Source organism: Caloenas nicobarica, chromosome 3, assembly GCF_036013445.1.
Source record: "Caloenas nicobarica isolate bCalNic1 chromosome 3, bCalNic1.hap1, whole genome shotgun sequence".
NCBI lineage: Eukaryota > Metazoa > Chordata > Aves > Columbiformes > Columbidae > Caloenas > Caloenas nicobarica.
This window is the reverse complement of record NC_088247.1, coordinates 33,545,052-33,567,282: the sequence shown is the minus strand read 5'-3', so window position 1 is coordinate 33,567,282 and position 22,231 is coordinate 33,545,052. Positions and strand designations below refer to the sequence as shown.

General features: G+C 37.7%; 1 protein-coding gene across 8 annotated transcripts in view; it reads left to right on the top strand.

The window, feature by feature from the left end:
- The window catches only part of COL12A1 (collagen type XII alpha 1 chain), a 105,945-nt gene that overhangs the window by 66,564 nt on the left and 17,150 nt on the right, over positions 1-22,231 (top strand). For all 8 annotated transcript variants that reach the window (XM_065632184.1, XM_065632185.1, XM_065632186.1 and 5 more), the window contains 14 exons: positions 503-626; positions 825-968; positions 3,663-3,827; positions 4,699-4,737; positions 4,827-4,965; positions 7,119-7,261; positions 7,621-7,730; positions 14,583-14,732; positions 15,916-15,993; positions 16,614-16,700; positions 17,598-17,651; positions 18,181-18,276; positions 20,201-20,254; positions 21,712-21,765. In XM_065632184.1, the coding sequence (XP_065488256.1) occupies positions 503-626; positions 825-968; positions 3,663-3,827; positions 4,699-4,737; positions 4,827-4,965; positions 7,119-7,261; positions 7,621-7,730; positions 14,583-14,732; positions 15,916-15,993; positions 16,614-16,700; positions 17,598-17,651; positions 18,181-18,276; positions 20,201-20,254; positions 21,712-21,765 (1,437 nt within the window). The remainder of the gene's footprint in view (positions 1-502; positions 627-824; positions 969-3,662; positions 3,828-4,698; positions 4,738-4,826; positions 4,966-7,118; positions 7,262-7,620; positions 7,731-14,582; positions 14,733-15,915; positions 15,994-16,613; positions 16,701-17,597; positions 17,652-18,180; positions 18,277-20,200; positions 20,255-21,711; positions 21,766-22,231) is intronic.

Here is a 22,231-nt window from a genome sequence, read left to right as displayed (position 1 = left end):
GGAGTAAAATGAAATATATAAATATAATATTTAAAGATGATTTCAGAATACACATTCAGTGATTATATTCTAGTATTTAAGGCAAGAGACTATACAATTTTTGTATATATCCAATTTTGTTGACATTTTATTGCCAAATTCTCTTTGTATTTCCTAATTTAAAAAAAGGAAGAGTTTTTGTAAATACTATACCTCTGCTCAGAAGCAGAGAATAGGCACTATATGTACTGTGTCATAGTAATAGCAATATTTTAATCATATTTATTTAAGGTCACATCACATTTCTTACAGAAAAGAGAAAGAAGAAGAAAGTGTCATGTGCACATGTCTGTGATGATATTTGTGTTTGTAAATATGTATGTGTGTGTATAATCATACAGATATGAAAAAGATTTTGCAATTATTTAATGCCTACTACTATACCACAATACATATTTCGATGGAGAGGGTTGGTCTGAATATGGAAGTATGAGACTGAACACCGTGATATATTCCATTTCAGGTTTCATTTGTGCAGTACAGTGATGAGGCGAAATCTGAATTTAAACTGAATACATTTGATGACAAGGCCCAGGCCCTGGGAGCTCTTCAAAATATTCAGTATAGAGGAGGAAACACAAGGACAGGTAATTCTGAGCGCTAATTATATTTCTTTAAGATAAAATGATTTCAGAAATTGCCTCATTATCATAATATTACATGGCTGAATAATTAGGTTTTTATGTTCTTTTGTTTTAGACTTGTGGCTGTTGCCCTTTCAAAGTAAGGGATTTCTTCTCTTGTAGATAATATGGCTGACACCTTGTTCATTGTGCACTTTGCAGGCAAAGCCCTAACATTTATCAAAGAAAAGGTTCTGACTTGGGAGAGTGGCATGAGGCGAGGTGTTCCCAAGGTACTTGTTGTTGTCACAGATGGTCGGTCTCAGGATGAGGTGAGGAAAGCAGCAACAGTCATACAGCACTCTGGTAAGCAACTCACAGTACCTGGCTGTTTCATTCCATTATGTGTTAAGCAATGCAATTATAAGCGGTGCATCAGTTATCTGGGAAAACTTTAATCATCATTTATGGACTCAGAAATGTATTCTGAGTACTTGGGAAAAACTCAAAACTATTTAAAGAATTTAGACCCTGGGCCAGACTTAACTTTTTATTCTCTGTCTTCTTTCTGGGGAATGATGTGGCTTCCCAAGGCTTTCAAGTAATTTCTCATGCATATCATTTCACAGATGTGACTTTCGGTTACTTCTTTCTCTCCTTGCTGTGTGGACCCCAGAGATCATTGTGAAATATACTGCATTCTAGTGCTTTTGGTGTAATGGGCCTGGCTTTTTGAGCTTTATGTTTTACCTGGTGTAAACCAGTGGATCTCCAGTTAAAGTAACTGCTTTTGGTGGAGCTGGATCTGAATTGACTCCTTCATTGCCTTTTGAGCTGAGAAGCATTGCCCTTCCTCTTCAGATTTACTGAATGTGGTTTATATGAGTCTAATAATCTATCCCTGTCCCTGCACCCAGCAGTTTTGCATTTCAGTGCATGAACCACCTGGAGTTCTTTTCTCTGGGTAAGGAGAATATGTACTTCTTTGTGGAAATCCCTGGTATGTAAAACACAAGTGGTGATCTTCTCTGTCTCTGTGATCTGAAGGAATCAGCTCTGTCTAGATGACTTACAAAGACAATTGGCTAACTTATTCATAAAAATCTCTACAGTCTCCCTGGATAATCTGCTCCAGTGCTTAACTGCCATAATAGCTGGAAAGCTTTGCCTCACATTTTGCCTTTGCGTTTATTGATGCTAATGATTTTATTGTCTTATTTTCATTTACCTAGTTAACTAGGAATGCAACTGATCACTGTCCACTACAGTGGACCTTCATATTTGAAGCCTGTTGTCATTTCCACTTCATCTTCTCCTTTCTAGACTAAACAAACTCATTTCCTTCAACCTCCTCTTGATCACGTTTTCCAAACCTCTTATCATTTTTCTTCTCCTCTCTACTTGATTTGGTTTCTTTGCCTCTTAAAGGTTGTTCTAAAAGCTGGACAGAGTATTTCAGCCAAAGCTTCACCAGAATTGGCCACAGAGGAATAATTACCCCCCATTTCTTTTTGAAAAATTAAAAATGTAGATAAAGATAGCTTTATCATTTGCAATAAGTGTGAATTCTCCTTTTAGCCTCCAACTAGAATTTCCAATGTCTGTGCACTTGTTTGTCGATGAAATTTTGTGTGGGATTTTTTTTTTCTACATAGTGCTGAATTGTGCAGTGACTTTTTTTTTTTCCTTGTGTTCTGTTATGGCAAAGAGAGGTCAAATTATCTCATGGAGGCTTAGGTAGGAGAAGGGAAATGAAGAAATGAGTCAGAGACAAAATTCTGTAAAGGCTAGAAGACGGCAGCAAACAAAAACTTGACACGGAAGGCAAGGAGACACTAATTAAAGGATTTGAAGAGGAAAACCACCCTGACAAAGAATCACAGAATCATAGAATACCAGGTTGTAAGGGACCACAAGGATCGTCTGGTCCAACTTTTCTTGGCAAAAGCAAGGAGATTATGACTTCACACCTAGTGAGATGAATTACATTCTGAATCCGCTCATGTCTCTGCTGATTATAGAAGACGACTACATAACTAGGTTAAACTCATTGCTAACTTGGAAAGTAAAAATTGGTGAGATGAATAGCACCCTAAGAAAGTGAAAGGGAAACTGAGAAGCATAAAATGCAGGAGATGACAACAGTTAGAGAACAATATAACTAGTGGTGTGCACAGAGATTTTGGACACAGAACAAATTTAAGACACTGTAGAGTTGAGAGAATTGTACATTTTGTATGGAAGAGTGAGGGAACTATGCAGCCAAGTCTGTGTGAGCTTGCATAATGCCCAACAAAAATCATTACCTAACACTGCCAAATCCACCACTAAACCATGTCCCTAAGTGCCACATCTACATGTTTTTTAAACACCTCCAGGGATGGTGACTCAATCACTTCCCTGGGCAGCCTGTTCCAATGCCTGACAACCCTTTCAGTGAAGAAGATTTTCCTATTATCCAATCTCAACCACCCTGGTGCAACTTAAGGCCATTTCCTCTTGTTCTATTGCTTGTTACTTGGGAGAACAGACTGACACCCACCTCACTACAACCTCCTTTCAGGTAGCTATGGAGAGTGATAAGGTTTTCCCTCAGCCTCCTGTTCTCCAGACTAAACAACCCCAGAACCCTCAGCTGCTTCTCATAAGACTTGTGCTCCAGGCACTTCACCATCTTCGTTGCCCTTCTCTGAACCCTCTCCAGCACCAAGATGTCTTTCTTGTAGTGAGGAGCACAAGACTGAAAAACTATTGAAGGTTTGGCTTCACTAGCACCAGTACAGGGGGATGATTACTTCCCTAGTCTTACCAGCCACACTATTTCTGACTGAACAAAGGAAGGAGGAGAAAGTTTTGAAACAAAGATATGAAACTCGGTTTAATCTCTCCTGAGCTTTGATAGGGTGAAAGGATCTCCAGATTGTATGCTTATGATAAAGGCCAGATAAAAGATTTGGTAGAGCTTGAGAAATCAATGATAGAGATGGCTTGTGAAATATTGACCTGAAAAATGGTAATATATATTTACTGCATTTCAAGTAACAAGTGTTATTTTTACAGGCTTCAGTGTCTTTGTGGTTGGTGTGGCTGATGTAGATTACAATGAGCTGGCTAAGATTGCCAGCAAGCCCAGTGAGCGTCATGTATTTATTGTTGATGACTTTGATGCCTTTGAAAAGATTCAAGATAACCTCGTCACCTTTGTGTGTGAGACAGCTACCTCAAGTGAGTAGAAGACATAATTTTCCCTTTTCCCAAATGAACACATTTACTTACATACTGCTACAGTTGCCATCCCATTTAAGGTGCATCAAAAGAAATGTTTATATATAAACATCAGGTTTTGCAATAACTGGACAGAGTTTAAAGAAGCAAGTTATTTTTTAAAAATGTTGAAGTAGGTATTGCATTTTATGTAAACTTGTCTCACATTTTAAAAGTACTATAACAAAAGGAATATAACAGTCAGTGAGACCTACTGCTTTTTAAAAGGAAGTAGAATGATGCCTAATGTGAACTGAGGGGCACAATATGTCTCTTATTTGCCACTGGTCTAGGCATGCTAAAGAGGTGCAGCTATAGTGTGTGATGCTGGTTTAAAATTCTCTCAAATCAGATGTTTACTCAAGTGAAATCCTTCTATGGCAAAAATGAGAAATTCTCAGGTCTGTCACATGCAACTGTGTACTCCCCAACTGCCTCATCCACTGGCTCCTGAGGAGACGTATAAATCTGCAGTTTTTCCTTTTGAATCTGAGAGCTATTATGCAGCCTGACTCATGCCTTAAATATTCATGGAAAGACTGTGTAATTGTTCTCCTTTCTTCTTATGAATTAGACTCTTAAAATATTTGGGGGGTTCATTTGTTATTCCATATAATTTGTCATTGTAGAAATATCCTATTAACAGTTATGAGTAAAGATTTTAACAGTAATTCTGCCACAGAGCAGAACACAGCATGACAAGTATAAAAAAAGTTGGCTGATAATTAATAATAGTACAGACTTTTTGGCAATAAAACTTTCTGAAGTATATATGTGTTTATATCCTGTTAGGTTTCATAGTTTTGAATTATATGTTTTTCATGTCTTTTAGCTTGTCCTCTTATTTACTTGGATGGATACACTTCACCTGGTAAGAAACCGCCTAACATTTTGCCATAGGTTCATGTCTTTTACAGCTCTACAGTGTTTTTATTTTTTATTTTCTCTCTGGATTTAAAGGTTTCAAGATGCTGGAATCATATAATTTAACAGAGAAGCATTTTGCTTCTGTACAAGGCGTATCACTGGAATCAGGCTCTTTCCCAAGCTATGTAGCATATAGACTCCACAAAAATGCCTTTGTCAGCCAGCCAATACGGTAAGTAAACCTGAAAGGCTTATATTTATGGAAAGAAGGTGAGGAAGGATTAATAGAATTTATAGATGGTAGAATTAGTATCTTATGGAAGATGCATTTATTTAGCATTCTTTTAACTGAACTCCAAGAAATATATTCTAAAGAACATCTGTCATTATTCTCATTAAATGCTAATCTATTTCTTCTGTTGCAATCTGTTCACTATTAATCCAGTTGATTATTCTTTTTTTGAGATTGTGCTTTTTAACCATTTGAGTTACATATAATGCACAGTTTGTCCTTAAGCAGTTGGGCAACAGCCTCCTTAATACACCAAGCTCCACATTGCCAGGGAGAAATTATTTCAATATGGATGGATGGGCACCACTTTTTGCAGGGACATCATTTATGCAGCAGCAGGCAGCACATTGATGCCATTGATTTAGGGTAGTTTCTCCTCTAATTGAGTTGCTGTATTTGGCAAATGGAGTGGAGTTTTCAAGGGCCTGTGGTCTTAGAACTTGGTTATGGAGAAGTAAATATATGGTCATTCTTTCCAACATTTTTTCACACACACAAAAAAACCAACAAAAAGATTTAGTTAGCAAGTTATTTTTAGTAAGAGGAGAACAGTACCTCTCTTTTTCTTTTTACATTTGTTTCTGTGCCATCTATTTAAGTAAGTTTCAAAAAAGTCATTCTGAGTCAGAGGAGATGCCTAAATATATCCCATTGTTCCTATTAAATTTAAGATAATTTAATTTCACACAAACCCTTGAAATTTGCAATCCTGCCAGATTGGGTAAAGGTCAGATCACAGACACAGGAGCTGAGGTGTATGAAGAAATAATTTCTTTTTGGCAGCCTTCTGATCTCACAACTTTAAAAGTGGAGGACTTGAGGACTCTCTGAGTTTACTGACATGCCATTACAGCGATGACAGTGATAGATCTCTGATAGCCTGGATTTTTATGATCTAGGGAAGTACAGATAATCCCAGTCACTGGGATCTTGTTTTGCACTGCTCTTCCATTAAGATTTAACCTGCATTGAGCAGGATATCATTATAAAAAGATAGACTTCCTATTTATTTCATCTTTTTGGAAGGTTGTGATACATAGTATGTTGTCTGCTGTAAGAGGTGGAGTAGACTTTCCAGAGTATTCTGGGTGCTTATTTTTCATGAGAAACCAGAAAATTCACTATAGACTGAGTCAGCAAAGCAATAAAAGCATCGTGATCCTGGTGGCATAGTTGTTTCCATATCTGAGATAACTTGGTATCTGAGGTATAAATAGCATTGCTATATCTACTTTAATGTTTTATTTCTTGCACTTCGGTGTGGTGTTGCTGACTTCGTGATTGTGCTGTTATTGCAGTGTCTATAATCATATAGGTACATAAGCTTTGCCGAGAATACAGACCAGCTTCTTGCTTGATTTTAAGGTTTCTGTGTTAATGTTCATGAGGCCAAATCCTCTTCTCAGTTCTGTTATAATGGTTAAGGAGAAGCAGAAGCTACCTCCTTTCTTACAGATCCCTTCCTTCATTCCCTCCCTTCTCCGTCAGAAAATGCTGGAGGCCATTTAATGCAAGTTTTTATTTACTTTTGGTTTTCTGTTTTCCTAATGTCTAACAGTCTGAACATCACAAATATAAACCTCAGCCACTGATGAATGAGGTGGAGCCCAAATGCATCACCAGTTGCAAGGAATACATTAAATACATCCTTCATTGTATCTGTGCCTCAAGGGCAGCAATAGTTAAGTGCTGTTTTCTGTTGCCTGTCTAAAACAGGCCAGATGAAAAACTAATAGATCTGTGGTCCTATTTTCTGTACTTATCATCAAGGAATTTAAAATATGTGTAGTTTATGCAGAATCTTGCCACAGGAATACATCTTCAAGAGTTCTTGGTCATGTCTGGCTTCCTTCATAACTGTCGTGCCTGGGCCAATTGAAGACAGGCTGTGAGTTCATCTTAACAAATCACATAATGATTTTTATCACGAAGTTCTTTTCTGTTTGAGAGACTTGTTTAAATGCTCAGTTCCATAAAACACTGTGGTTTCCCTGTTATTCTCATGTCCTTTCTTTGAAAAAGAGCAAATGATGATTATCTTATTTTCCTCCTGTGTTTCTATGTGAAAAAATGTCCCCATATTGTCTTAACAGGGAGATTCACCCGGAAGGATTGCCACAGTCGTACACTATCATCCTGTTATTCCGCCTTCTTCCTGAATCCCCCAATGAGCCTTTTGCAATTTGGCAGATTACAGACAGAGATTACAAACCACAAGTTGGAATTGTGCTTGATCGTAAGAATGATTTTGCTTATTGTGCAGAGAATTTATAGATTACATTACTTTGCATGCATTCTTCCCAAATATTTCCAAAACCAAAGCATTCTTACATGGTAAAAGGATTATATATATTTATTTTTATTTATTTTTTTTTTTTACTTTGCACATCAATTATTTTTTTCAGCTAAGCTATTTTTCAACTTTGGTATTATCTCTAAAACCACAGGAATATACATCTATGTACTTATGGGTCAGTAAAACCACCTATGTTTACCCATTTGAGTGGTATCCTACATTTTATCCATAAGTGTGTCTTAGGATGGTAGTTTCAATAGTACACATAAAATGAAATGTATTATATTCATTTATTGCAGCTGCCAGCAAAGTGCTTTCATTCTTTAACAAGGATACAAGGGGAGAGGTTCAAACTGTAACTTTTGATAACGATGAAGTAAAGAAAATCTTTTATGGAAGCTTCCACAAGGTAAAGGATTGAAATTATGAATGTTGCTTTTTGGAGTGCTGTTCTTTGAAACAAAAGACAAGCAAACAGAACTCACTGTCGGTTTTATCCAGTCTTTGTATAGTTCTGTAAGTTGACATAAGGAATTACAGATCATATAAAACAAGATCTCTGTTTAAGGCCTACTTTGAACCAGTGTAAGAGATTCATCAAGATTTCATCAAGAATTTGTCAAGATTGTGTAAGTGGAGGGATATATATGAAAAAGATATCATACCCTGATTCCTGGCACATGAAAGAGCAAGAATAAAAGACAGACTGGAAAAAAAGGGAAAGTCGTGATGAAAGAAGATTGGGGGTGTGTGTAGTGATTTGGAATCATTTAGAGAAGAAGAAGAGATAACCACAGGAAGCAAATAGCTATTGACTTACAGAAAAAGGCAGGGAACCAATTTTGGGAGGCAAATAGCATGTCGAATAAGATTCATATGTTTAACAAACATGATACATATATATGTATCCTGAGGAGCCCCGTATCCTTGAGGACCCAGAGGAAGGCAGAGGAATAGAGGAGTTTGCCTTGGTCGATGAGGACTGGGTTAGGGACCAGTTAAGCAATCTGGACATCCACAAATCCATGGGTCCAGATGGGATGCACCCGTGGGTGCTGAGGGAGCTCGCTGGAGTCATTGCTGGACCGCTCTCCATCATCTTTGCCAAGTCTTGGGAAATGGGAGAGGTGCCTGAGGACTGGAGGAAAGCAAATGTCACTCTGGTCTTCAGAAAGGGCAAGAAGAAGGACCCGGGCAACTATAGACCGGTCAGCCTCACCTCCATCCCTGGGAAAGTGATGGAACACCTTATCCTTGGTGCCATCTTAAGACATATCAAGGATAAGAGGGTCATCAGGGGCAGTCAACATGGCTTCACCAAGGGGAAGTCGTACTTGACCAACCTCATAGCCTTTTATGAAGACATAACGAGGTGGACTGATGATGGCAGAGTGGTGGATGTGGTCTACCTTGACTTCAGTAAAGCATTTGACGCTGTCTCACACAGCATCCTCACAGCTAAACTGAGGAAGTGTGGACTGGACGATCGGGTAGTGAGGTGGACCGCAAACTGGCTGAAGGAGAGAAGCCAGAGAGTCGCGGTCAATGGGGCGGAGTCTGGTTGGAGGCCTGTATCTAGTGGAGTGCCTCAAGGGTCAGTTCTGGGACCATACTATTCAATATATTCATCAGCGACTTGGATGAGGGAATTGAGTGTACTATCAGCAAGTTTGCTGATGACACCAAGCTGGGAGGAGCGGCTGACATGCCGGAGGGCTGTGCTGCCATCCAGTGAGATCTGGACAGGCTGGAGAGTTGGGCAGGGAAACATTTAATGAAATATAACAAGGGAAAATGTAGAGTCTTACATCTGGGCAGGAACAATCCCAGGTTCCAGTATAGGTTGGGGAATGACCTATTAGAGAGCAGTGTAGGGGAAAGGGACCTGGGGGTCCTGGTGGACAGCAGGATGACCATGAGCCAGCACTGTGCCCTTGTGGCCAAGAAGGCCAATGGCATCCTGGGGTGGATTAGAAGTGGGGTGGTTAGTAGGTCGAGAGAGGTTTTCCTTCCCCTCTACTCTGCCCTGGTGAGACCTCATCTGGAATATTGTGTCCAGTTCTGGGCCCCTCAGTTCAAGAAGGACAGGGAACTGCTGGAGAGAGTCCAGCGCAGGGCCACAAAGATGATGAAGGGAGTGGAGCATCTCCCTTACGAGGAAAGGCTGAGGGAGCTGGGTCTCTTTAGCTTGGAGAAGAGGAGACTGAGGGGTGACCTCATCAATGTTTATAAATATATAAAGGGTGGGTGTCACGAGGATGGAGCCAGGCTCTTCTCGGTGGCAACCAACAGTAAGACAAGGGGTAATGGGTTCAAGCTGGAACACAAGAGGTTCCACTTAAATTTGAGAAGAAACTTCTTCTCAGTGAGGGTGACGGAACACTGGAACAGGCTGCCCAGGGAGGTTGTGGATTCTCCTTCTCTGGAGACATTCAAAACCCTCCTGGACGCCTTCCTGTGTAACCTCACCTAGGTGTTCCGGCTCTGGCAGGGGGATTGGACTAGGTGATCTTTTGAGGTCCCTTCCAATCCCTAACATTCTGTGATTCTGTGATTTTGTATGTATGCAGGTATTGGTATATTTTTGACATACATTCACTGGCCCTAAAATATTCCAAAGTATTCCAAAGTAATATTAACTTAGGAAGCAACAGTAATGACAGAGATCCCATAAAAGATCGCATTACCTCTTTGCAATTTAGAATGAAATTCATATTCTTTGAGTTGTCAAAATGGCTAGTGAAATCCTTACATGTTACTGCATCTGCCTTCAGTTGTGGTAATTTTGTGCTTGCTTTTCTAATTTTATGCACCAAATTATGAAAACTTGATCCTCCCAGGCTTCCTTAACTCTAGTCATCAGGAGGTGTTTGACTCAGGTTACATATATGTCTGAAACACAAGTTAAAATATATTTTCCTGCTGTATTAAGCGTATGTGTTTAAAGCAAGAAAGTGAGTTGCAATTGCAACATTTTTAGTCAGCTGAAATGCACATTCTCATGTTTTCATTTAACTCCCTTCTGTTTAGTTTAGTTTTCTTCTGATGACTAAATATGGCTGGAGTATAACATTTGTTTTCTTTGTGATACCCTCTCCTGCATGACTAGTCACTACCAGCGCTCCTCTGAGGATACAGATAAGAGGTTGCATCTGTCAGCTTGCAGATACTGGAGGCCACATTGTCAACCCAGCTCTGCTAGGCTGAAAGCAGGGAAAGCTGGCTGGTGCCAGCATTATGTTTTGTGACTTCCTTCTGTTTAAAACACAGATGACTACAATAATCACACACTACTGCCCTGTTTCCCCGAAATTAAGACAGGGTCTTATATTAATTTTTGCTCCAAAATGTATTACTTTTTTACATGTACAGCTGCCTGGGCACTATTTAAATTGACTTTTTAAATGAACTGTAACTAGGGCTTATTTTTGGAGTCGGGCTCATATTTTGAGCATCCTCAAAAATCCTGAAAAATCATGCCAGGGCTTATTTTCAGGGTAGATCTTATTTTCAGGGAGACAGGGTATAAAAACTATTGATTTCCACAGAATTCAACAGAGGATAATTTCCCAAACTGCTTTGATATCTTGTTCAGTTATTCTCAGGTATATACTTTAATGGCTAATTATTTTTGCATATACAAAGACATGTTTATGTCACTGGCTTTGTGACTGAAACTTGTAGGTAGGCTTGGATCACACCTGCATTAGGCAGCCTCTATTTTCTCCTTGGCAAATAAGTTTTTGACTTTCTTTCTTTCCTTTTTTTTTTTTTTTTTGATAGCTTAGTAGGACAACAGAATTTTAAGGAAATGTGTTAATCTACAGGAGTGAGAAAAGCTATCAATAAAGGGTAGGATAGATATTGTTTTGTTGTAAAAGTTCAGTCATCTTATCACCAAGAAATACTGTTAAAACACAGAGCAGCATGTAGCATGTCACATTTTAGGTATCAGTGTGAGAGTTGAGACTTCCCTTCTCCAGGTTGGTAGTGTGAAGCTTTGTACATGCTGTGCTGCCAACGGTCTGTTTTAAGTGTCTTCTGCTGATTTAATTGACCCTCAGAGTCACATTTTTACTTGTAGTTCCTCTAAATGTAATAGAGCTGAGCAGAATTATTGGACAGCACTTCGAGTGAATCTCTGCTCATTTATCAGAGCAAATGGGGACCGACCTTCAACTCCAGCAACACTAACAGTTATATAGAACTGTTTGTTACGCTTGCTGGTGAAAAACAGTTACAGCTGAAATAGAAATCCAGCATTTTTTCTTATTTTAATAGTTAAGTACACTCATACAAATGAACAGAAAGCAATCCTAAGATGCCAAACCACGTACAGGAGTAACAGACATTTGCAAATTATCTCAAAGCTCTGGAACTATGAGTTCTTGCTTGTGAGACTATTTGTTAAGCAAAAATTAACAATATATCATTTATTAAGTGCAGTTTGTAATTTTTTTTTCCCCAGAAAGGAAACAAAAGTTCAGATTTTGACAGTATTTAAAGTAACTGGAGTAGTCTTGATTTAAAGAACTCTATTTGGAATCTTTCACCATGTAACTGAGCTGACTCCTCTGGATTCTCTCCAGGGTGATTACTGATATTGCTATATGAGTCAGGTTGTTAATTATAGCACCGTGGGATTCCCCACCTCACGTGCTGGGAAAGCCGTATGTATCAGCCATGTTGATTAGCTCCAAATAAAGGATAGCAGTAGTTTTAGCTGAATAAAGGGAGGAAAGTAAGATTAACACATTTCAAAAGCTACTTTTGCATTTTCTCCTGCCATTCAATTTCAAAAAAATGACAAATCTTTAGAATGCGAGAAAACGTTTTCCAAAATATCAACATTTTTGTGGTTTTCATTCGATGACTTACTGGCTCACTCAGTGAAGCACAGTTAACTACACCTAACTGTGCAGGGGAATTTGCTTTGGCATACTTGAACACTTTGCGTAGCATGGCTATGACGAAAGCTGTTGAATCTGGCAGGTCCCACAAGAAAAATCCCGACTGCCTGAGACAGTCCTTAAATTTATAACTGAATGTTTTGGACTGATGGATGACTTCTGCTTCCTTGCTCATACCATGCTAGACTTCCTTTTAGGTTGCAGTTTTGCAGTAGTTAGCCACAGCAAATTTTATAATGAGTGTATGTCTTTCTGCTAATGTACTTATGAGATAATAGTTTCCTTAGCTTATTGATGTGGTTTGTTTAGCAGTAGATCAGAACGCCATCAAACTTGTCTTAAAAGGGGTCCAGAGAGAAAGATTAAAGTGTGTTTTCTTTCTTAAAATCTCAGTGCCTTTTGGGACCGGAAATGATCAGAAGAGGTGCTTTATGTTGATGTGTTAGAAACTGAAGAGAATGTTTCTGTTGACATTTTTTTTTCAACAAAATATAGCAGGATTGAATACAGAGATGTTTTATTTACTGTAAACACTGAATGCATATTTTTATTAGATTTATGCTTGGGCCATGAGATTCAGGCTGAAATTCAGTGCTGGCATCAAATCAGCAGTGAGCCGAGTCAACAAATTGGGCGAGCTCTGCTTATTTTTGACTGCTGGGGTCACTTCTTCGGATAGATAGAATTAGTGAATTAGATCTGTGATGAGTTTAAACTGATGCACTAGTTAACCTATAAAATTTATTCATATAATCAAATGACTGAGTATATGATGTATAAATGATAATGAATTTAAAGTTTTGGCTTGGTGCTTATTTTATTTTGTGGAAAGTTTGGTATTTAATACCAAAATATACTTTGGACACACTCACTTATCTTTCCACTATTATTTTATTTGGTTATTGAACAATGTTGTGAATGTTAATTACAAAATCCACTTGTGTATATAGCACAGAGAATTAAACTGCGATGCCAGCTGCATTTCAGATTACAAAAAAAGAGAGCAGTTTCAAACATCTTAATTCCATACATAAGCGCATAGTGTTTAGAGTTTTAGATAAGCTATGCTGTTGCCTTGCAGACCACTCCATATGAGAAAATATTTAATATGGAAAAAAGAACAAATTCCCGGGAGTTTGTTCAGACAGTTGTTGACTCAGGACATTTAAGGGAATCTCTGTTTCAACTTTATGCCAATTTTTTTAAGCAGTCATCAAATAGCAATATGTTTCTGAAGGGTTATGTACTGTGATAATAGAAGCTTTAAAATAGATACATACTTCAAGGATTCTTTACTGATGATCTTACTGTGTTGATTTTTTAGCAATTACTTAGATGTTATAACATTGTCTATAAAATATATGCAGCATATACGGCATATAAAGCCACTGAAACCTTTCTGTTGCCTTAAGATCTTCTTCCTTCAACTGCATATTAGATTTACTAATCAGACCCTTGTTGCTGCCTAGGAGACTCCTGAATATCTTCTGTTTTCATAGATATATAGGAAATTAATTTGCCTAAAATTCGTCACATGTACTACAAATTTTTGGAATGGTAACTTATGCTTCAATTTTTGTTTCTTCTGTTTAAGGTTTACTGGGTTTTCCTCAAACACTTCATTCTCTTCTCCTGATAGACTTACTCTCCCTTTGTTAGTCATTCTTTTCTCCCTTCTAAGTTTCTCTTATTTCCAATAATTAATCTCTTCCTCTTCTTCCGTGTTTCTCCTTAGTTTGGCATATGCTTTTGTAGCCAAATTTCTCTCATGGAAATTTCTGTCTTGCATCTTCCATTATTTTGTCTTTTTCTGGGCAGGATTCTCTGCTCACTTCCTGTACCTCAATGCAACTAATGCCTCTGGTTGAGTCATCTGTGGAAACGGAACCCTGGATCTTTCGATCTGAAACAATCTACTCTCAAGTACAGAGAGAGTCTATTAGCCAGTAGGCAGTCACAGACTCATAAACTTCTTGTGTGGTTCTAGCCACTACAAAAGGACAAGAAGAGCTTATATATACTTCCTCTCAAAAATTATTTTTATTTTTCACTTTTATGCCATCTTAAAGCAATTTTCAGGCAAGCTTTTAAAATAGATCGTTGTAGTTCAACTATTTCATTAAATAAGCTGTGCTTGTGTATTCATCTTATTGACCTTCAACACATTTTAAAGAGGTTACTGAAGTAATAGACTTTCCTTGAGTTTGAATTTTTACACCAGTTCAAAGTAAAGCAGGATTACTAGGAAGAAAATTTAAAACACTATAACCTAACCACTGAAATACTGTTAAAGTATTGAAGTAAATGTGCCTAAGTGTCTTTTCTAAATACTATGTTGAACTTTTTTTCAGGTCCATATTGTTGTAACTTCATCAAATGTTAAGATTTACATTGACTGCAGTGAAATACTGGAAAAACCCATTAAGGAGGCTGGGAACATCACAACCGATGGCTATGAAGTACTTGGGAAACTTCTGAAAGGTGACCGGAAATCAGCAACTGTAAGCAATGAACAATAATTCATTCATTAACGCAAGCCCTTGAAATTTTCTGAGGAAAGAGATTAGAGATTAAGGATTCCTAAGAAACCAGTATTACACCCAAAGCTTTCAAGTGTCTATACTGCAAGACCCAATATACTTAACTGAGAAGTTTCATCTTGTTAGTGTCTTATTCTAGCAGAACGACAAGAACAAAAACCTAATAGTTGAAAGTTGCAGTCAGGTGAATTCAAACAAGAGTGGAAATGTTTTTCTTTTAACAGGGAGAGCATTTAATCATTGGGCCATTTACTGTGGATTTTCTATCATTGGAAATCTTTAAATGAAGGTTGTTTTATTTTCTAAAAGAGAAATGCTAATGAGCAGGTTTTAGTTCTGGCAAGTCCTATGGTCTGTCTTGTGCTATGTGATCAGAGTAATCCCAACTGGCTTTATTATCTATAAACCTATAATATAATAGTGGCTGCTGCTATGAAGGGCACATACATTTTCTTGATAGTTAACTATATTTAATAGATAACCAGTGCTATTACTTGGGCTTCATATTACAAGATTTAAGTCTGCAATCTGACCCATGTGTACAAACTTTAACAGCTGAAGATTCTTGGTGCTCATCACCAAATATTTGCTTGTATGTATCAAACTGCAGGATCATAGCTCTTGGGGTGAAAAAAAAAAAGAGAGGAAACTGCTTTTACCATGAAGTCTACTTAAGATCCCCACTTCAGCCTTTCTGCAGAGCTTTTCCCCACTAATGTCAGTTCCATACTTGATCTGCATTAATATATGACCCAAGGACTGCAGTCCTTAAAGTTGGCCCAAAAGTTTTTCAGACAGATTTCATGTTGAAGTGCACAGGCACTCAGCTGATGTAGTAGTTCATTGGTCTTATCCATTAAGTATTGCAAAATATTACTTAAGTCACTTTATTTCATTACTTTTTGCCTCAGAGCAAGAGCAAGCATCAGTGCTTCAAGTTCTTGTAGCCTTATGTAGGCTTGGTTTTAATTTTTTTATTATTTTAAATAATTTTTCTGTCAGTGTCCAAAAAAGAAGTGAAATTCTGATTAATGTTAACTACAATAGAAATAAACTGTTTGAAGAATAATTTTTAATTATAATGTTAGTAGATTTAATAAAGAACACCTCTAGTATCTTTCAAGAGTCCTCCTTTCTTTTACAGTTAGAAATACAGAATTTTGACATCGTATGCAGTCCAGTTTGGACTAGCAGAGACAGATGCTGTGATCTTCCTTCTATGGTAAGTATAAATGAACCAGAGGTTATTCAGAAAATCGTTATTCATAGCAAATTTAACAACATCAATGTTAGCCTGGTATTATACCTCATACTGACAACACATCTAAATCACAGTTGTCAGAACAGTCAGTGAACAACACTGCATTTCAAAGTTTTGTATCTGAGGGAGAAAGATTATGATGTGCTAGAATTGAGTCCCTTAGGAATAGTGGAAAAAATCTCAGTTACGTTTTGTATTTCAGTGATATGTAAGATCCTAGGTATTATGAATGGGATAGCTATATTATTGCTATCTGATCTGTTCTTAGATAGGTATTAAAAAAGTAACTAGATTATTCTCTGTCACTGCAAGCTGATTGTCTAATGGATTTAAATATTAGAACAACAGAAATTGCATATGAATTTGATTTTGCCTGTGCCTCTGTTGTTAGTGTCTTGTATAGCTTGCAGAGAAAATGAGAAGTCCTGTAAAAACATTTGGAAACCTCTGTTTAGCCATGAGTTTTACTTGTACTTGAAAACAGGATAATGGAGAATCTTGCTTTTATTGTTTTGGAAAAGTATGTTGCCACCAAGTACTTTTCTTTAAGAGGACAATAATAGTTGTGATTGAATTTTCAGAGAGATGAAGCAAAATGTCCAGCTCTTCCAAATGCTTGTACCTGTACTCAAGACAGCGTGGGACCTCCAGGACCCCCCGGACCAGCTGTAAGGAACTATTCACAATAGTCAGATTCTCTGATTTTTAAATTTGTGGAAGTAGGTTTGTGTTGATCTGTGGTTTTGTGAAACAAAGATCAGTCAGAGGGACTGACAAATGTTTCTGTCAACATGTCCATAACATCATGGTAATCAGTTCCCCTTTAATCTTGGTTTAAAACACAGCTGGGCAGCTCCTACCAGCTCTACTTGTTATATAAAAATCCTTTTCCCATCTTTCCAATGTGATCATTGTGAATAGCTCCTCATTGTCTGACAGGTTGAAAGAATCTGGCCAAATCTCAGCTGCCTTGTACTTCATGTACAAGATATTTTTAATGGACTGTGCAAATATTTTTCCTAAATACAGAGTCAGGATTTCACTCCAAGGAAGGATTCCTTACTCTGTCAGGGAAATAAATTAATTTCCTTTTTTTTTTTTTTTCCCTCCCCCCTCCTTTTTTTTTTTAATGTGGAGAGAGAGTAATTTATGGAATGGTTATGCTCCTACCAAATGCTGCGAACATAAGGGAGTTACATGCAACCCAGTAGTCCTTCTACTTTGAGGCTATAAAAAGTGCTGCATGAGGAATTGAAACCCAGTTGAGTTTTCTGACAGTCAACTAGAGATGTATCCAGAGATTTTGATGAATATAAATTGAAGAAGTTTATATCTGCATAGACAAAAATGACAATAATTTTTCATATTCTAAACCAGCAAGTATTTACCTGATTTTCTGATGCATCTGTTATTCTAGTACTCTTTCTAGCAGTGTGATCTATACACTTCAGAACTTTGGGTTTTCACATAAGAGTTTGACAAAGAGGACTCATGATGCACACCAGTAGGATGTACCCTCGCTTTCCCTATGTGAAATAAATTTTGTTTCCAAATATTCACTTTAGGGTGGTCCAGGCGCTAAAGGTCCCAGAGGAGAAAGAGGTTTGACTGGATCATCCGTAAGTATCTTTCTGGAATGCATCTATAATGTTGCTACATGCTTACCTGTATGATAAGTGGTATACTTAGTTCTCTGCTGAGCTAAGAATGGAGATTAACAATTTACTTGGAAACGTGCCTAATTGTTATTTATGTACAGCCTATGTATTTGAGACTATATATACACATCCTATGCATGTATCTAGCCTCAGAGGTATTGACTGCACATTAAGAAACCCAAGTACATGTATCAGGGTGTTAATACACACTTTGCAGCATTGTGGTCTTTTCTTCTGTACAGAGAAGACAGCTATATTCCTAATTAACACTTGCAGAAGGTGTGTATTGGCCTGACACCACCAACATGAATCAGAGAATAGCTTATGAAAGGATATGCTGCTTGGATAACCATTTCTACAGTTGTTCCGAAGTATTAAATGTGTCTCTAGGCTTCTGACTTACTTTAAGTGTCTAACCCAAAGAATTTTGCAGTTACAGACCCAGAAAGGGGTTGTCATTTACAATCTTGTTTTAATTTTCTGCTTTAAGGGGCCACCTGGTCCTCGTGGTGAGACAGGTCCTCCTGGCCCTCAAGGTCCCCCAGGTCCACAGGGCCCCAATGGGCTGTCAATCCCAGGTGAACCGGTGAGTGACCATTCTGAGTACGGGTGGCAATGTGTGTGGAGTCAAAGCTGTCCGTGGGGGTGGTGGTCTTGGGAAGAGGGTGACAGCTTTGCCTTAACATTCATTTTTCCCTGCAACACAGTAGTATTATGATAAAAGTCTCTCTCTGAAACAAGTTTCTTTCAATACAATAGAATTTTCTATCCTGAATGTTACATGTGCTTATGGGATGCCTATGAGTGGATAGAGTCTAACCATTGTAACATACATTGTGCTACTCTGTTTCTAATCTTACAGCTTTTCTGTAGAGTTGTTAAGGCCTTCAAGTTCTAGGAATCAAAGCTAACAAACTGTGGTGCAGGAAAATTAAGCATGCAATATTACTCTGAAGACTTTCTCACAGATTTACATGTCCAACTTCTATTTTCTGAACTTAAACCAGTAGCTGAAAGTTCAGAGAGACAATAGCTACCTAGACCTAGGCATACAAACTAGCCCTTCGTTCCTAGGGGGCTTTCTTGGCAACAGCATGCGTATTTTAGCAAAAGGCTATTTCTGATTTCATGTACATGCCTTGAAAGCCAGAATATCTATTCACACCGATGAAGTCTCACCAGATTGTTTTTCATAACAGATAGCATAGGTAATCCTTTGTCTACATTCTGAATGTATTAAGTCTGCTTTTGCCACATTTTAATAAGGAACATAGTTTTGATGTTTCCTGTTTAGGATTAGGTTGAATTTTAAAATAATCAGGAGCTTTTTGTATTAAGTCTTTGATTAAAATAGAAAGTTTATAAACAAATAGAATTGGTGTCTGCATGCTATCTCATTTTGCATTTGAAACCAGGTTACCCTCTCAGTCTGTAATGTAGTCTGGGAAATAGAAAACAAATTTGTTTTAAGATAAATGTTAGGTACACCTTCTCTTTTGTAAGGACAAAGCAGAAAGGTCTTGTTAACCAGCATAGATGCTTTTCAATTTTTTGTTATATACCAGGAGGAAAAACTTCATCAAGATGACCTAGAGGTGCCGAACAGCAAGAAAGGCCAAACACATTCCTTTTATATTTAGAATACAATAAATACATTTACTTGTCACATTCAGTTTGAAAACCTCTGAAGAACGAAAACACCAATATTGGTGGAACTTCTCATTAGTTAATAAGTTGGAGCGCCACTTTTGCATCATGTAATTTCATTTTTCATATCAATTGCAATTCACATTCGCAGGCTATGTTTTTAAATTGTTTGATTATTTGCATATCATCAATAGTTATCAATGCTGGACTATCATGCAAACCACTGTGGAAAATAAATACTGTGTTGTCAAATTTAGCTCATGTGGGTTTAGACCGTGCATTTATATTACTCCTGTAGTGTATGAGGAATGCGAGCTAGTTGAGAAAGGCAATACATTGCTTCTTCATGTGCTCCTACACCTTTTGTCCTAGAAGAGTGTAATACCTTTTAGACCATGGGTTAGAGAAAAATAGTGATAATTTTAAAAGACAGAGCTTTTACCTTTCATGAGTGTAGACAGCCCCATTTACCAGTTGAGAAAGATAAGGGCAGTTGGGAGAAAACATGCAACCTTTCCGTGCTTTCCTGCTTGGGAAGACATCGGTATCAGTCTCTGTTACTGAAAAGTCCATGTCACTTCCTTATGAAAATATGTGCCCCCTTCAAATGTCTGCTTGCCTATGTTTTTAATACAATGCCAACCAGTCATCTTGCATTTGCCAACATTTTTGAGATGATCAGTATTGCTTCAGTTGAGGTATATGTATCTTGATTTATTCCATAATGCATAGTTGCCTTATGGATTCCTTAATTTAAATATTTTGCAGGAAATGTTTTGTGTCCATTTACACAAATGATTCTGTGATTTTGCTGATCTGTTCTGTAATTCAGAATCTCTAATAATAATTTATGTAAATTATAGGGTCGTCAAGGAATGAAAGGTGATGCTGGCCAGCCTGGACTACCAGGGCGATCGGTAAGTTGATGCTGAGACAAGACAATGTCATTTTACACTATTCCTGGTGCAGGCTGGCTGCTGGACAGCTGTATTTGACATCATTAGGAGTCATGGGCTCTTCTCATAGCTTCCTAAGCAATGGTTGTGGAAACATAATTATCTTACACTTAGGAATTTGGAATGTAGAAATAGTAAACCATTCAAAACAGCTAGAGTGAAGGAACAGCTGTACTGAGCTAAGCCAAATGTCCATCTGGACAATTGTGAATGCACAGAGACAGACCATTGGATTAGAAAAAGTAAACTGCTAACTCCTCAGGAAGGTACCTCAACTTCTGACCACCTGCAGTTAAATGTCTTCCTAAAATAGAGGTTGCAGAAACTTTGCTGAACCCCTCTGCAGCAATGTTGTCTAATTGCTTTCTATTTTTAGAAGTCAAATTGTCTTGAGACATTAATTATATGCTTTCTGAAAGAAGAAATCAATATTACATTTCACTTACTTGCGGTTTTCTATATTGTAAATTAGGATTAGGGTTTCTATTGATAAATAGCCAGATTTGGATAATCTAAGGTCATTGATCTACACATGTGGTTGGTTACTATATTATCCTTGATTTCACTGGGGATATAAAGACTATATGGGAGATGCTTAAATGGTGATGTGAATTTAATTTCATATATCAGATAAGTTCAGTCATGGGTCAAGGGCCTTGTATTCTTTACCTGTTTTATTAGTCTTTATAACCCTAAGTAACATACATTTAAGGAGGAGTAACGTCCTGTAGAAAGCAATGCTACATTTCAGTGTACGGTGAGATTAGGTAGAAAAGGGGGAAGAACAAGCCAACATGAGAAAAGGCAGCTAAATATCCAGTTCCTAGAACAGTGGTACTGATCCTACAGAGTGTTGAATGAAATTATTCCTGAGTGTCCTCTAATGTAGCCTGCCTGTTTAATTCTAGGGTTTATTCACTACCCAGAAGCTACAAGGAACAGAAACAGAATTTAGAATGTGCACAATAAAGCAGCAGAGTATTAAACAACAATACAATACAGGGAAAAGAATAATAAAGGAGTGGAATTTCTATTTCTTTAGATACACTCTGATTAGATGACTGCAGCTAAGCTTTAGTACCAGATGTTAAAGGACTAACTGACATCTTAAGACATGCTTGTAAAGGCAGTAAACTAGATATATCTGGTTTATGGGAACAGTACTGAAAATTACTTTTGAAGGTGAATTATGGGTTGGTAAGGAAATGGAAGTAAATAGTAGAGTGAGGGTGAAGACTCGTGTCATGTATATAAAATAAATGGTTTCTCCTAAAGTTTTGTTTTATTTTTGCAATTGTCAAAAAGCAGCATTGAAGACAGTTAATATAAATATTTAAATGTGTGCATATATACCGAGATGATTAACATAGCAGTGATGTTCTGTCATGCACACAGTTTATTAATCCTTTTCTCTCTAGGGAACCCCAGGTTTACCTGGTCCACCAGGCGCAATGGGACCTCCAGGAGAAAGGGTAAGGTTTCCTCACTTTATCTTCTGAAAAGATCAAGTAATTTTTTTCTTACTTCTTTATAATATTTTTCTGTTTTCAAATGCCTTTTCAAAAGGAGTAATTTTATCAGTATCCAACCTGAAGAGGTTATAAGTGGAAGGACTGGAAAAAAATGGAGGTGAAAACCACCCCAGATAGCCACAGAATAACCAAATAGGTTCTGGAGAAATTGCACTGCTCACTCTCCTGACTAGGTTCTCAGATGCCTGCACCCATAGAACAGCATGTCCACTGAGCCCTGCTGTCTTCCACACACTGTTGCTGCTGCAGGTGATCCCTTTGAAACTCTGCTTGTCCCAATGTCTAGGAGACACTGTATCTGTAAAGAATCTGTCTGTGCCATTCTTACTGTGAAGGTCAAGTTCACTCCTTAACCTTTGACTGCCTGGAGCTAAGACCTTTGATTTAGTTGGTGGATTCTGAAATG